Source organism: Mustela nivalis (genome assembly GCF_964662115.1).
Source record: "Mustela nivalis genome assembly, chromosome: 12".
Lineage (NCBI taxonomy): Eukaryota > Metazoa > Chordata > Mammalia > Carnivora > Mustelidae > Mustela > Mustela nivalis.
Window position 1 is genome coordinate 76,725,301 of NC_139031.1, and position 16,196 is coordinate 76,741,496.

A 16,196-nucleotide genomic window follows, 5' to 3' on the forward strand; every position below is an offset into this window, starting at 1 on the left:
CCTTTTCATAAGAAATGTTTTCTGAATAGAAATCTTAATGTTCTTAATGTTCTCCAAGAACATTTAAATTATTTTCCTTTAACTGGCAAGACCCATTTTGTAGGTCATTCATAGTGGCCATGCTCGGAATATGAAGTGTGACATCAGTGGATCAAGCACATTCTTGCTTTTGTAATAGGAAACCAGTTGTGAGCAGGAGCAGGTTTGTGGTTTCGTTGATATATGAAAACCTGTAGTCCCAGTCTCGGCCTCCATGTGGTGCTAGTGTTATGTACTGGGCCCAAACTACCCAGTAATGCAAAATAACCACTCAGACTACCCATCAAAAATAATCACAGTAGGGAAGCAACTGATTCAAATAAAAAGGCACCATACCTGAAATTTTGGCTTATGCAAAATTTGGCTTGTGCACAATAATAATTTTGCCAAGTCATTTGTAGAAATTATAGTGAAGCTAAATAAAAGATGACAGGAAATAATGAGTTTAGAGATTCTTATTTCATCTTGGGGATCTCACCAATGGGTTCAATATCACTTTTTGTTTTTATCTATGTATTATTTTCTCTCTTCTGTAGATGGTTATTTGGAATGGTGTTGAGGAAAGGAAATCCTTGGAAAAGAGACTCATAAGATTTCTGCCAGGATTTTTCTTTTGTCATTCCGATTCCTTTGAACTCTAAAATTCACTTTCATAGCCAAAATCTGATTTATTTTAATATTTTGATTTTCTGTCAGATTCTTCACAACTTTAAAGTTAGTGTTTTGTTTTCATTTATTTTAATGTGAAACAGGTATATTCACTGAGTTGATGGCAGCTTTATGTGATATATAAAATTTTATATCCATTTGCCAACTGTATGACAATTGAAGATACTATAAAATAGTATAAAATATTTGGCCTTCTTGCTCAGTTTCTTGCCAGCTGACTAATGGATAATTGCACTGGCCTTATCTAATTCCTTCCTTTTCTTCTTTGATAATGGGACACAACTGTTTTTCTTCACTCTAGGCTTACACATTGGCCTTTCAAGACAAAGTGAACAATGAAAGAAATTATTCAAATAATTAACAGAAATTATTTGGTCTCTAAATTTCTTAAGCCATACAGAGTATATTTTACCTCTATTTTTTTCCCACACATTTAAGTATTTACTGAATAAATTACTCCATGTCAACTGGTTTGGTTCTGGCCTTAGCAGTGGTAGTTCAAAAGCAGTGTGTGCAGGTTGCAGAGAAAATGAAAGAGGACTCAAGACTTGAATAAAGAAAATAATGTTTAAAATTATATTGAATTATCAATTCAATTACATTGAATTACTATTCCTGTCACTTTCCTCTCTCCTTCTTTTCCCTTCCCTCCATTTGTTTGTTTGTTTTGTTTTTTTTTTTTTAAGTAAATAATCCAGAAACTGACCTTGAAAAAATAAGATCACTTCATGCCTGGAAGACAATAAATATAAGTGGTCTTAAATTCTAGAATGAGATTAAGGATGCCAGTTGGAGAGATAACTTCTTTACTGTAGTTTGTGGCACTTATTATTGGTCTTGTCCTGAGTTCATTTCTTAAGTGGACTGAGTATAAAGTGTTGTCTTTGGTTCAGGTACATTAGTGGTAATGTTGTTTAAAAATGTTGAACTCTTTTGGACAAAATCATATAAACATCAGAAACTATTCCTAAGTGATTTATTACCCTTAAATCCTTTCTTAGAAACGTCTTTCTTCTCCTGTAACTGTTTCTAGAAGTGAGTGTTGTGTGTATGTGTGTGTGTGTGTGTATGTGTACGCACATATATGTATATATATTTCCACCAATAACTATTGTTGCCTGACAATTTTAAAAATACCTATTTATTACACAACTATCAATGTAGAATAAAGATAATTAGGGGAAAACTATTTGCTTAATTCCTTTGCAGATTTATTTTTTAATCATTTTGCCTACTGTGTTTAGCTTCAAGGTGTGCGTGATTACCAAGGTAAGAAGACAAAGCTAATAGCCTACAAGGGCCAAATCAAGTCAACTAAACAAATCACTAAAACCTGTGCAGTAGACACTTAACCTGAAGTGGGAAGAACAGAGTGTGTTCTGCCATCTGCCACCACCTCAGACAGAGGATTTTATCTGGTGGGTTCAGTCACAGAGGCTGTTGTCAACTAGATTACCAACTGCCTTGAGTTTTTATTCTAAAACTATATATATATATAGCTAACTATTAGAATTTATTAAAGGTAAGTTCCTGTTAGTATAGTAGTTCAGAAGGATCCCTGTGCAGTCTTATCTAAATGATACTTTCTGAGAAGACATATGGAACGGTTGGAGCACAGGCCCTAGAGTATGGGTTTAAAATGGCAATTCTGTCACTCACCAGTGTTTCACCTCAGGCAAGCTGCTTGGCATCTGTGTCCCAGATTCTTCTTATGTGTAAAGACAATAAAAATGGTTTCTATTGCATGAGGCTATTTTCTGGGTTAAATTGGATTATATGTGAATATGCCTTACAAGGTGCCTAGCATATATGGAACACAACAAATTAACCTTATTATTAAAATATATTACATTACATTGTAATAGTATTTTTATTCCATTAATGGAATCAGTTTGAAGTGCAGTGCTAGATGTTGCAGACGTGAGTCACACATTACTAACAATTCACCATTGGCGCCACCAATAACTCACAAATATATATTCCAACAGACATAAACCAATAAATTACAATGTATTATGGAAGTTTCTATTACATTTTTTATAGCAAGTGACTGGAACTCTGCCTTTTTTAGGAATTCTCTACAACTCATAAGGAAGAGTATAGGGAAAGCTCTCAGGACCTACAAATGATTTTCAAATTAATAACACACAATAATTTTGTTTTGCCATAAAGAGGGCATGAGAAGCATCACTACACTTTGATTAAAATCAGTTAAAGCTGATACTTGAAGAAAGAAAAACATTTCCTGTTTTTCTTCATTGTCAAGGACCTAAAACAAAATTAGAATAAACCTAGTGTAAGTCAGAAACAAAGAATTCAAAATTTTATAAAAAATACAGTTTTTGCTCAAATTTTGAGGTTTTTCTTTTTTTTATTTGTTTTGTTTTTTAAGAATTGCTGGTTAAAATAGAAAATAAATGAAAAACCATTCTATTGAATTGTTAGCTCTCTCAATGGTGACTTAAGAATGGCGTCAAACAAACTTCTTTCAGCAAGTGATGGGAATGTATCTCGATGGTTCTTACTGATGGGATGCCATTCTTTGGACCACTCTTGATAACACACAAAAGGAAGTTAGTTGTCAGTTTCTTCTCATCTACGTGAATCACGGAATGTGGGAAACGGCCAGTCCAGACTTCGGGAACTCTCACCACGTCTATAGTATAAGGTCTTTGCACTAAGCAGCCAGTAAGTGCATCTGCAGTCTCCGCGTGTAAAGCCTGGTGGTAATGACGGCAGCAGCTGCAGCAGTGGCAGGTCCTTTTGGTGGGACATTTGAGATGCTCCAGATAGCAGGGTTAGCGAGAGTCGAAGGAGGATTAGTGAACCTGAAATGCTGCGACCACCGGAGAGAAAGTTTATCTTTAGTTCCTAAAAGGATCATCATCATTGTTCTTGCAATACTTTGATGTATTAATGGTTTTAATCATAATTGTTCTTAAGATGTACTACCATCTATTCACCTCCCCTTACTGCTTATGACATCATTTTTGGGTACAGCATTCAGTTGGGAAAATGAAGGGCATGTCCCATTTTATTCTAAAAGTGATGTAGGGATTCTCTGTATCTCTTAGCCCTCAGTTTCCACATCTCTTGCTGGCTTATGAGTAAGTTCTGCTGAAGTAAGTCTTAGTGACAGTTAGGAAGGAATTGCAATATTAGTGACTTACTGATGCCCCGTGATCAGCTCATGCTGATTTGTTGTAACAAATCAGGCAGTTCCTGTTCATGTAAAATGTACTGCGGGTCCAGGGAAGCTTTCAGGCCAGCTGACCCCAGTGTGGTGATTCAGCAATCTAAGATGCTTCAGTCTTACAACTTCACCATTTCAGTGTGAGTCCTCCTCCTCTTCTGCAAGCTGCTTATCCTTTTCTGCTAGAAAAAAACGTGAGACAGAATTGTGTGGGAGCATTTCACTGCCTCAGCCCAGAGGTGACACATTTATTTGGTGGTCAGAATTTGTCACATGGCATCACGTGACTGCTAAGGGGCTGGGAAATACGCTCTCTCATATATTTCTTCCCTGCCTGTCTTCCTGGGTAGGAAGGAAAAAAAAGAATGGATATTCTTGGGAGCATTCGTAAGTGCTGCATCCCATAGTAAATGAGAACACTTTAAGCCATGCAGAGGTAAACCCTTACAATTTTTGTTGGTTTTCACGTCTTTGAAAAATATCAGTAGCACACCAAGCCTATGAGGTAATGATTTCATTTTATATAAATTTTTTAACGATTTTATTTATTTATTTGACAGATTGAGATCACAAGGAGGCAGAGAGGCAGACAGAAAGAGAGAGAGAGAAGGAAGCAGGCTCCCTGCAGAGCAGAGAGCCCGACGCAGGGCTCGATCCCAAGACCCTGGGATCATGACCCGAACCCAAGGCAGAGGCTTTAACCCACCCACTGAGCCACCCAGGAGCCCCTCATCTTATTTAAATTTTAATTGCATACTATGTTATTACATTAAAAATGGTGAGAATAGCGAACGGATGTCTAATGTTTTAATAAGACTGACCTAAAGGAACCACTATAAAACTCAGATTTTAGTATGTATAACTTTAGGCATGCTGGGAATATCAGGTGGGGCATATTTGGCAAATACCCGGTGTGATTCAGTAGCAGATTGTCTGGGACCACATACTGGGAAGGATTATTTCAGAGGCCAGTTGTTCTTCTGCTATTAAGCAGAGAACCAGTGACAGAATCCACCATAGGGAAGCCTGGGAAGCCTGATGAATACTCCATTCCCCCAACCCCGTTTTTTCCCTCACTACCATGGTGTGACCCAGCAACAAATGGTTAAGATTTTGGAATGCAACATTTGACCTGGCAAGCAATACCTTCAGAATTGACATTTGCGCCTGGGTAGCTCAGTTGGTTAAGCATCTGACAGACTTTTGGCTCAGCTCGTGATCTCCTGGTTGATGAGACTGAGCCCTGTGTTGGGCTCCTAGCTCAGTGGGGAGTCTGCTGGAAGATTCTCTCCCTCTGCCCATCCCCCCACTCATGTGCACTCTCTTCTCTCTCTAAAATAAAGAAATCTAAAAAAAAAAAATTCCATTTCCCTTCTTACCTGGTTTTCCATGTTGTCCAATGCTGTTAGATTGGCAGTCTAGCTCCTCTGAAATCAAATATAATAATACCAGTAGGTACTGTCGCTAGTCCCAGAGCTCTTTAGTTCACTGAAGCTATTCCTTCAACATTGGTGGCAGGTCAGTTTTTTCTCGGTTTGTTTTTTTGTTTGTTTGTTTGTTTTCTATTTCCATGTTTCCCAAGGGTACCTAGAAATTTCTTCCATGAAGGTTAACATGTCATGATGTCCTGATTTGTCTATAGTATTCTTGGCTTATATGTGGTTATTAATAGAAGACTCTTACACTCTTAAAACATACCTTGTTTAGATGATACATTATGTGGTGACCCTGCTCCTGAGGGTCCTTCTTGTTTTATTTTATGATGCAAGTGACCGATTTGGTCTCATAGACTATCGATCATTCCATCCATAGGGGCTGAAACCGCATGGGGGCAGTGTGGCTTTGGGTAGTTTGGATATTTTAGTATTTTTGATCATTTTTTTTTTCTTTTGGCATCATCTTTAGGTTATAGACTAGAGAGGAAGGTAGAAGGACATATGGAGGAATAAAAGGGAATAAGCAAAGGCATTGATAACTGAAGGATAAACCAAAACACATTTTGAGAAACCCAACAAGCTCATTATTCTGGCGTGTACTTTAAAGTGCCGTAATCGAATCTGAAGGATGACACGGAACACCGAAGATGACTCTCGGTATGTAGCTTGTATGCAGGTAACTGGCATTCGTAACATTCATGGTTTCACGGACAGTAATGGTTGACTTTTGTATCCTAATGAACATGGATTTTGTATCCTAAATGAATAATCCTAATGAATCCTCAGGTCCATAATAGAGTTAGAGCAAGCACTGCACCATCTTAAGTAGAATTTCAGTTGTAGGAGCCAGGCCATATATTTGTAATAAAAGTTATATGCCCAACATTTACTTTTCCTGGAATCCTATTAGATAACACATATAAAAGCTGCTATTTACTTTGTAGTTACTTCATTTCTGGAAGAGAGCAAAAGAGGATTCCAAAGGTACATTATATCACACTTAGAGCAACCTTTAGGTCTGTAGCTCATCAGACTGGCTTTTAAAATATGCAAGCGCCTACAGAGACCACCCCAGGTTAAAAGTCTCTAAATACTTCATGTTGCTCCACTGTTAAATAATGTTTAGAGTTTGTTATCTTTTGTAGAACTTGGAAATCTAATTATTTATAATATCCAGTGACATTTACATTTTACTAAAATATACTCTGCCTGTTATAGAACGTATCATGCTTAGGAAAATGGATAGATAATGCATGGCTCTACGTTTGCTTATATATAAAATGCAAAATATCAGGATAACCTGTGCCATCTTTTTGTTAGAATCATACGATTTTAAACATATAATTCTCAAGAAGTGCCCTTAACAGTACCATTTAAAAACAGTAAGAAAAGTTAACAGCTGAAATCATTTGTTTACCATTTAACTCTCAACTATCAAATCACCTACCTATTCAAGTTTATTGGTATCTTAAAATAGTGACATCCATTTCCATGCCAACAGCTACAGAGTGTTTGGTTTAGTTTTTGAGATTGATGGAAAGTAGATTGTAAAGTTGACCTGTTGTGTTAAGCTTATTTACACAAACATAGTGTCTTGGAAAATAAACTCTGAAAGTGCATAGTGGGAGAATTTCACATCCTGACTCTTCTAATACCTGCTTTACTGGAATCTGTCAGATAGAGAACCTCAACTTTTCCACAGGTACCTTATGTGGGAGAAAACTACTTCAAAATGTATTCTTAAACTTGGGCTGAAATTTATGACTAGCTTTAAGGAAAAAAAAAAGAAGAAGAAGAAGGATTTGCTTTAAATTGGTTTGAAGAATTTGCTTAAGTAAAATAAGTTTTTAGTATTAACACATTTATGAAACAATCACAGGTGACTTTTTAAAAACCAGGCTCTTGAAACATAGTTCCATCCGAGAGTTGAAAATAACATTTCTAAGATGTAATCAATTAAAAAAAAAACATAAATGTGAAAAAAAATACAATTTCAGTGGAAACAAATAACAAAAAACCCCCACTGTGGGTGCTGGATGGTGGCAAATAGATTATTTAACATGAATTTGCATTTATTCAAGGGTTAATCTTGGTGAGTGAGCATTTAAAAGCCCCTTCCTGAGGCTCCATCCTCTTCTGTTGTATAAACCTCAGTAATCAGCGTATTATATAGATCATTCTCCCTCCTGATCCGCCCTCCCCATCAAAGCATGGACTTGTCTCCTGCGCTGAGTGACGTGGGGCCAGTAATACTGGGAGGGCGGGTGGGAGCAGGGCACGTGGACCAGAAACACTTCCTAGAAACAGCTCAACCCTGCCTGAACTTTCCCTGTAAACACAGCTCGCTGACAGAACGGCATCCCTGCTGGGTGGATCCTGCAACTCCTGGAGGGAATGGCACTTCTTGTTTTTAATTAGCAAGGTGAAAGGTGAATTAAAACTAGCTGTTTGGCAAGTCAGTGCAAAGACTGACCGGAGAGTCAGAAGAGAAAAGAGCTCCACGGGGAAGGCAGTGCGTGTGCTCTGGGATTGTTTCTGTTTTTTTTTTTTTTCCTTTTCTGAATGAAGCGCTTGCCGAAGTGACTTAAAAAAAAAAAAAAAAAGAAATACAATTTCCTCCTGAGTCTGTCCGCATAGTTGCTGAAGAGAGCTCTGGACAGGACATGGCTCTGAAGGCTCACTCCTTGGAATGTCCTCTTGCTCCTGGCTTATAAACAACTGTCTTCAGGGAAGAAAGGTTTTACATATTCTGAATACAGCCTGACAAATGGCACTTTGGGACTGTGCTTTCTGATGACAACGCGTTCGATTTCTGACAAAGCCTCTCACGCGCTGCCCCTGGAGGGGAGTCCTAAGTAAAACTCAGACCCACCTGAAAGTGAGGATCCTAGGGGCGCCCAGCGAGCCCGGGGAGCATCGAGCACGGCAGCATGGCATCAGCTGCGAACCTTGTCACCTGGCTCCTGTGGGGTTACTTACAGGAGCTCTGGATAGGAGGGCACACGGCTGATAGCCCTCACCCCCGCTTACGTCTGTCACATAAAGGTAGGTCACCTCTTTAGATCCTTTCGTTAACAAAAAAGAGAGAGGTAGAAATTAAAGTCCTTGAACACAGATCTCTGTTCTTCACAGACCCTGAAAATGCAGCTGAAAAAAATGATTGCAAAACTGACCTAAGATTCTAAGTACCTCTAATTAGCATGTCAGTACTTAACCACACCTGAGAATAGTGCAAAACCACATGCCAACTTAGAGATGTTATTTTTGTCTTGTAAATATTACGTTGTATTAATGAGAAGTTCATTCTCTAGCAGACACAACAGAAGAGGGCAGGACCCAGGTTGTAAATTGCCTTGAGGGGCTGAATCCCCCAAGTTAGCAGTTAGGTATTTAAATACCGATTATGCATTTGGGGAAGCAAGGATGTGGGAGAAGGGCTTTAGAAACAGAAGTGGAGTTGATTATGGTTCTGTGTTGTCCATAATGGGGATGAGGGGAGGGGAAAAGAAACAAAATGATTTCTTACCCAGGATAACAGAGTCATCACCATGTAATTAGAATGACTAATGAGTGATATAAATTAGCTTTTTAGTTGAGTTATTAGAATTTCTTTTATGTCCAGCAAAATATTTTCAGAGTTTATTAGCAATCCTTGTAAACTGAATTATATTGATTAAAGTATTAAGATACTATTCACTAGCATCTAGTCTTTTAATGTAAATTCATGTTGCTTCACTGAATTTCTGTCCGTCAGTGCTTAAATATTTTATTCTGCAGCTATGTCTTGGAAAGCAGCATTTGCTCATAAATAAATTATCAAAAGATAGCTTTTGCATCAGGACCAGTAAAAGCCAGTTGTGAATAGGCTTGGTGATTCTTCCTATAAACAAACAAACAAACAAAACCTGCATGTAGAGAGAAGGTGACTGCTGACCTAAAAGTAATTTGGAATACATTTTCAGAAAGAAGTATTTATTATTACTAATCATTGAGACAGATAACAGTTGCATAACAAGAATTCCATAAGAACCATTTTTCACTTGTGTGAGCTTTAATATTGTCCCTATTGTAGAATGAACAGAAACCTGTAGTTTTGAAGCGTAGGTGTAATCTTTACCAGAGGGAGAAACAAAACAGGAAGCCTCAATCGCATATGATGGGATTGACCTTTATTTTGGTTTTATTGGACAATCATCAGTTGATATTGACCATAGAAATTTATTATTTTTACAATAATTAACAATTTATGAATTTTTTTAAATTTATATTGTTTTCCTATAGCACTCTCCAGTAGATAACATAAGTTTAAGAGACACATTGACACTAAATTTGTAAGAATTTGAAATAGAGTACCTAGCATTGACACTGATTATTTGAATTGGGAAAGAATACCGTGGTATGTATCAAAATGCATATTTCTAAGAAGTTTGATCAAATATATCAAAATTTGGTGTGATGAATTATGGACAAAGAAGGATTTCAGAAGAAGAACATAATAAATGGATTGTTTTTCTTAGGCAGACAAGCAGATAAGCTGCAAGTTTTGGCGAGTTACCATTCTGCTACACATGACATTAGCCTTTTATACCTCATTATTAGGGTACTTGTTCTCAGTAGTTCAGTATTAGAGTATTTTCAGAGATACCTTCTTTCAGTATTTCATTAGCTTGTAGTATGGTCAGAGCATACTAAAATTCTCTAATGCATCTAAATGCTATGCATAACACTGTGATCAGACTTATCTCCATTACATCCTTCTTGTTTTTTTTTTCATTCCATCTCTCTGTCATTGATTTTATGGGTTGTGTTCTTTGATGTGGGAATAGAACTGCTATTCTCTGTGTGTACACTGGACTGGAAACTACCACCAAATTTCCCTTTGGTTTTTCTTAACCTTTTCATTTAACGGCACTGGCTGAAATGCTCACTGTTGTGCTTTTATACAAAGACAGTGTATAGTTACCTGAAAATAGAATGTTCTCACTTGTGCAGTTTAGCTAGCTAGCAAAATCAGCTGAAAGATCACACGAGAGATGTAACCTGAGGCAGCAAGCGCCTACCGCAGGTGCCTCAGTGAAAACAGAGGACTGGCAGAGCAGAAGTGTGCAGCCCCATCAGTCCACTGTAAGCTGCCCCCACTTACTCTTTACCCTTTGGAATTCAGTGGACCTTTTAGGGGGTATCCAAAAACTATGAGGGTGGTATTTCAGAGTATAATCTCTTACTATCTGGTCACATTTTAGTAATGGGTCAGTTAGTTGATTGATACTATACATGAGTACGTGATCCTTCAAAATAAGGAGCACTGGATATAAATAATGTAACACCTCTGAACTGCTGCCTAACCCTTAGGATATAAATCCAGCAGTGCTCCCTGGAGGTGATCTCCTCCATTATCAGGATGGCACTTGAGACCACAAGCCTAGTGTCTCTTCCCAAAAAGGAGGCAAAAGTTTCAGTGTCATACACAAAGTTTGAGCTAAATTATGTGAAAATACCCATGGCATGCGCTTTCCTCTCTCTTCCATCCTTCTCTTTTTATGGAAGTGGCATGTTCTAAGAACAGAGCTTAAGAGGAGGGGAGGCCATCAGAGCTAAAAGGGAAAAAAAGGCAGAGAAGGTGGGAAGACAAGGTAGAAAGTTGGTATCAGATATAGAGCATCCTCTTGCGTATTTCCCACTACCCTCCACCTGCAGTGGGATAAAATGGAATTCCTCCCTCATCTTACTGAATATCCACTGCACTCTCATGTTAAGCAAATATGCTGAGAGCAAGCCTAGTGGATAAAGCTATGAAACATTTACTCTTGTTGAGGCAAAGAACGTATCTTTTAATGTATTTTGTAGGTCTAAGATAAATTGGGTAAACAAATAAAAACTTAGCAAGGTGGTATCCTGCTTTGTAAGACTTTTCAGTCAAGATTTCAGTTGACATTAGTGGTACCAGAAAGATACTTAAGGGTTTATGGATAGTTAAGAATTACAGCCAACTTCTGGGTTGGGCCGCTGCCTTCAGCTCAGGTCATGATCTCAGGGTCCTGGGATCAAGTCCCGCATCGGGCTCTCTGCTCAGCCTGCTTCCCTCTCTCTCTCTCTCTGCCTGCCTCTCCGTCTACTTGTGATTTCTCTCTGTCAAATAAATAAATAAAATCTTTAAAAAAAAAAAAAAAAGAATTACAGCCAACTTTATAGCCAGTAACCTAAAGAGGATGATATTGATGTGATTAATTCAGATTTATAATGCTCTATCCAAGGATTTCCTTAAAAAATAGCTGAGATCTTCATGACAGAAGTGAAGGAGAAAGAGAGGAACGGGAGTAGAGCTCTGCTAGATTCAGCCACTTCTCTCTATTGATGTCTGTTCTCTCCTTATCTATTATCATCCTGCATTAATGAGGTTACAGGGAAGGCAAAAATAACCCTCTTGATAATGGAGCTCAGAGAAGAAAAAAACAAATGAGCAAAGCACCGTGTCAAAGAAGAAATCCCAATGTCCATGGAGAACCCCAGAAATTCAATCAAGGGAGTTTGGCAGATAGGGTAGGTAATCAAAGACCCAATAAAGAATGACAATCACAGGGGGTGCCGGGGTGGCTCAGTGGGTTAAGGCCTCTGCCTTCTGCTCAGGTCATGATCTCAGGGTCCTGGGATTCCTGGGCTCTCTGCTCAGCGGGGAGCCTGCTTCCCCCTCTTTCTCTCTGCCTGCCTCTCTGCCTACTTGTGATCTCTCTCTGTCAAATAAAAAATAAAAAATCTAAAAAGAAAAAAAAAATGAATGACAATTATAGAAACCAGGGAGAGTAGCTGTGTAATCAGGGGATGTTTGGTGAAGAGATAGCGAAGTAAAGGCATAAATATGGCAGAAGATCTTTCCTAAAATATGTTGACATTATGAATGTAGATTCAAGCATTGTATATATACGTATAAAATTGGGATATAGGGTATTAATTAGTCTATCTATATTTAGTTATAACCAATTAAGAACAGATTTGTCTTAGTTCAGAGAGTTCAGGATTTACAGTCTGAGGTCTCCACTCCAACTCTAATCCTTCCACTTATACTAATAGTAATTGTGACTCAGTTTCCTTAATTTGAAAATAGGGATAATAATGGTGCTTTTTGAGAGTATCAAATGAAATGGCAAAACTGTGAAAATACTTTATAACCAAAAATTATTTTGTTAATATTTCCTGAAGACTGATATAAGTTGAGAAGTTTAGAAGGAAATGTGTCCTAAAGAGAAAAGTCTTTAGGAATGGCATGAGTTTGGATATCAATAAATGCTCAGATAATGTTAATAGGGAAGACAGAAGAATGGTCTTAAGTAGCATAAAATGTATGGTTTATTCTGATAGGTGGAATTCACTCAAAATCCCATCTTCCATACCTTTGGCTTCTGGATGTAATAATTTAGAAGATGATTGAATCATCAGTGTATTTTTCTAAGATTCATGGCCAGTAGTTTTGCTTTAATAGTATGTGCAATGTATCAATTAATTTACATTTTCATTTTATACCCAACCTTCAATTTTTTTTCCAGTTTTTATGAAAGAAAATTGAGGTAGAATTCTAGGAGAGCACAGTAAAAGCGGAAAGTTTTAAGTGATCGATCATCCTGGAAACTGTAGTATTCATTTCATATCCAGAGCAAATAAAAGACAGGCAGTGACTAAGCTAGTTTTTCCTAATGGAGCTCATAGCTCAGCGACTAACTAGGTATTATCAGTAGTGATTCCCCAAGTGAATATGCATTATTTAGTCTTTATCTGGAGTTTGGGTATTACAGTGTGAAAACCTTTGTCCTTTATATAGCGATAGGGGGAGGGGCGGTCAGAGCTAGCAAAAACAGTAAATGGAATTTAAAATGAACTGGGCCAATTTCAGACTGAAGAATAATTTAGTTGCATAAAACCATTTCTTACAAGTTTTTATGAAGAGAGTGTCCTGTCCATAATACAGAACCAATACTTGTTCTTGACTATTAAATATATACAGTAGTCAAGTTGTCACAGTGGAGTATTCTTTCAAACGTTTGTTGCCCTATCATTACTTTGCCGTCTGTGTTAGATTTGTCATGTAGCCTGAGGTGATTTCATAGAGGGGGTCTCTCTGGGATGAGATCAACTTGGTGGCCTCAGTTCTAAGGCCTCATAATAAAGAACCAAACGTCAAATTGGTCATTGGTGGTAGACATTACTGTTAGCAGTCTGCGAAGTCAGTGTTATTTCTTCAAAGATATCTACTGGAATCATCATCGGGAGTTCTTAGTGGGAGAGTGTGCAAGGATTTGCTCCTTTATCTTTGTGCATAGAACTCTTCTGTGGTTTAGTAGAGGAATTTCGTCTGCAGGAATCCAGAAATGGCACTTTGCACGCATGCATGCCCCTTTATCCATAGCCACCGCAGTGTTAAAGTAGTCTTGTAAGGTCAGTCTTAGAGAATTGAAAACCAAACAAAAGTGAAATCATACCATTAAAACATTTTCTAGAAGGTGTAGAGTGAAGATTTAAATTTATTTTCTTAGTTTCAAGATGCCGGGCTAAATGCTGGTTATAGTCTTTTAGCACAACATCTGACACCCTGGAATATTATATAAATTCTACAAAGGGTGATGGTTATTTTAATAATGATTTTTTTCTCAGGATGGTTTTAAATAACATTTGAAGCATAAGAGACACTATCAATGTCACTAGTTATTTTTTGTACTCGTGATAAAGATGACAGTGACAAGATTGAATATTACATAGGCGGGATTTTCTGGACTCCGAATGAAAAGCATGTGTGAATGCCACAGTTGAACCCAGTATTATAGTCTCTGAAGAATGTGCTGATTTCAAGAACAGAGATGTCTTTGGAATTGATGATTTGACTTCATAGGATGGCTAAGGCAGCTGGTAACTCAAGAAATGTTCAGCCTCCATTAGTACTAATGGCTGGTTCAGGGTATTCCCACTATATGGCCCTCTTGCTCTGGTAATCTTGCCTCTACGAGTGTGGAAAAGGGAAAGAGAAATCCATGACTTCCCGATTTCTGGGGCTTAGAAATGTACTTCCACTCCCATTCCTGGTAATACTCTCAGCCATTATTGCTCTCTGTTCAATGACTTAGCTTAAGGCTTTGGCACAGTACACATAGAAGAATAGCGTAGACCCAGGAATTACAGAACACTCTTACATTCTATTTTCATGGGCCTAAAGACTCTAGACTTTGGATGAGACATACTGAATGTGAATCTTGCTTCCGGCTATATGATCCTAAGGTCCTTATCTTTTCTGATTATGAATGTTCTCGTGTATAAAATGGTGTGATATGTAACTTGCAGTAAACTGAAAGAATTACACAAGACAATGCAAATTATTTGGCAAATATTTGAGCGTGGAAAGCTTTTCAGAGGTTATTCAATGAATCAGAAGTCAGAGAGAACTAGTCTCCCCTGGTTCCCTTTTTTTTAATTCTAAAAGCCATCATGATTTAATCATTAACTTAGAACTGAAAATAAAGGAGGATCCTTAATCAGTATGGTTTTTTACTTGCAAAGATTTTCTTTCATGAAATCTGGCACTTACTGTAGTAGGTGACTAGAAGGAACAAGGAATATTGGGGTCTCTCGTGTTTGCAAGTCACTGTGGAAGAATTATTATTATTATTATTATTATTGGAAGTGAAGGAATTAAATTTTCCTTAATTGGAAAGTTGAAACTTAAGAGGAAAGTTGGAACTTCGTCTGATGGCACCTGGGAGATAGCAGACCAAAGCCACAAAATAAACCAAAGTTACTCACAAAGGTTATTGTAGACCCAGCTTTGTAAAGCACATAGAACTATTATTACTAAGACCAGACCACACTGTCAAAAGTTAAACAAAACAGTATCTTAGAAGCAGCTATCAATCTAGCATGTACTGCTTGCTTTGAAAGCAAAAGAAAGCCTTCCATTCCACCTTCCCCTGGACAAACAGGTAGGATAGCCGGTGTGGGCCGCAGTTCCCCCTCTCTTAGTAGGTGTTCGATAATGCTCAATGAGTGGCTATATACATGAACCAAAGTGATTTAGAGCCCTGCTTTTGAAAGGACAGTGTGATGGGGGATAGGGTGAGGAGTACCAAGGAAACTAAGGAATCCTGAAGAACTATTTATGGCTCCTTTGGTAAGACATGCATGAGGAGAGAGGCAGAGGGGCCAGGGCCTTCTCTCCCTGTTCCCCTCCATTCCTCTCAGGGCTGCATGGTAGTGAAGTGGCCAGAGCTGGACATCCTCCAGACCGGTTAGCCATATTCACACATTTATAATCAATGTTCTTGTTCTCCTTCATACCTTCTGCTGCATTTGTATTTCCTGGGTGATTACCACACCCCTCCCATTTTTTTCTCTTACCACTTCATTCTTTGATGACCACGCTGTGTTGCTGTCACCAGCACCATCCTTCGTTTTGTCCTCTTCTGCTTTTTTTCCAGGAAGGTATTTTTATTTCTTCCCCACCCTAGGCCAGAAGTGGAATGAAACATATTTGTAGCGAATGGTGTATGTTTCCTGGCCCTCAGCTTATCTTCAGTATTCGTTTCGTTTTTGTGGTCTAATTCAGTGAATAGACAGGACCTTTGAGTTAAAAATCAAAGTTTAATTACACTTCTTTAGCATTCAAACTTTGTTGAAATTCATGACTTAGGACATAATGAAATATGCTAATGTGGCAAATCCTTTAGTATTTGCTTAATAGTCACCTGGACAACTTGTCCTCTTTGTTTAGTCTGTGTTTCTAGTGGGATCCTTGTGACTCTTATGACTATAGGAAATGGACTGGGAAGGAATTAGGGTACCCAACAGGAGTGGATATTCCTGCCCTCCCACTCTCCGTCTCA

The 16,196-nt window shown here is 38.0% G+C and overlaps 1 protein-coding gene across 1 annotated transcript in view; it reads left to right on the top strand.

The window, feature by feature from the left end:
- Window positions 1–7,625: 7,625 nt before the first annotated feature.
- LOC309844997 (semaphorin-3E-like) overlaps window positions 7,626–16,196 on the top strand; it is a gene marked incomplete at its 3' end in the record, with an annotated part of 170,618 nt that continues 162,047 nt past the window's right edge. The window contains exon 1 of the mRNA XM_082692425.1: window positions 7,626–8,382. Coding sequence (XP_082548551.1) covers window positions 8,268–8,382 — 115 coding nt within the window. The 5' untranslated portion in view covers window positions 7,626–8,267. The remainder of the gene's footprint in view (window positions 8,383–16,196) is intronic.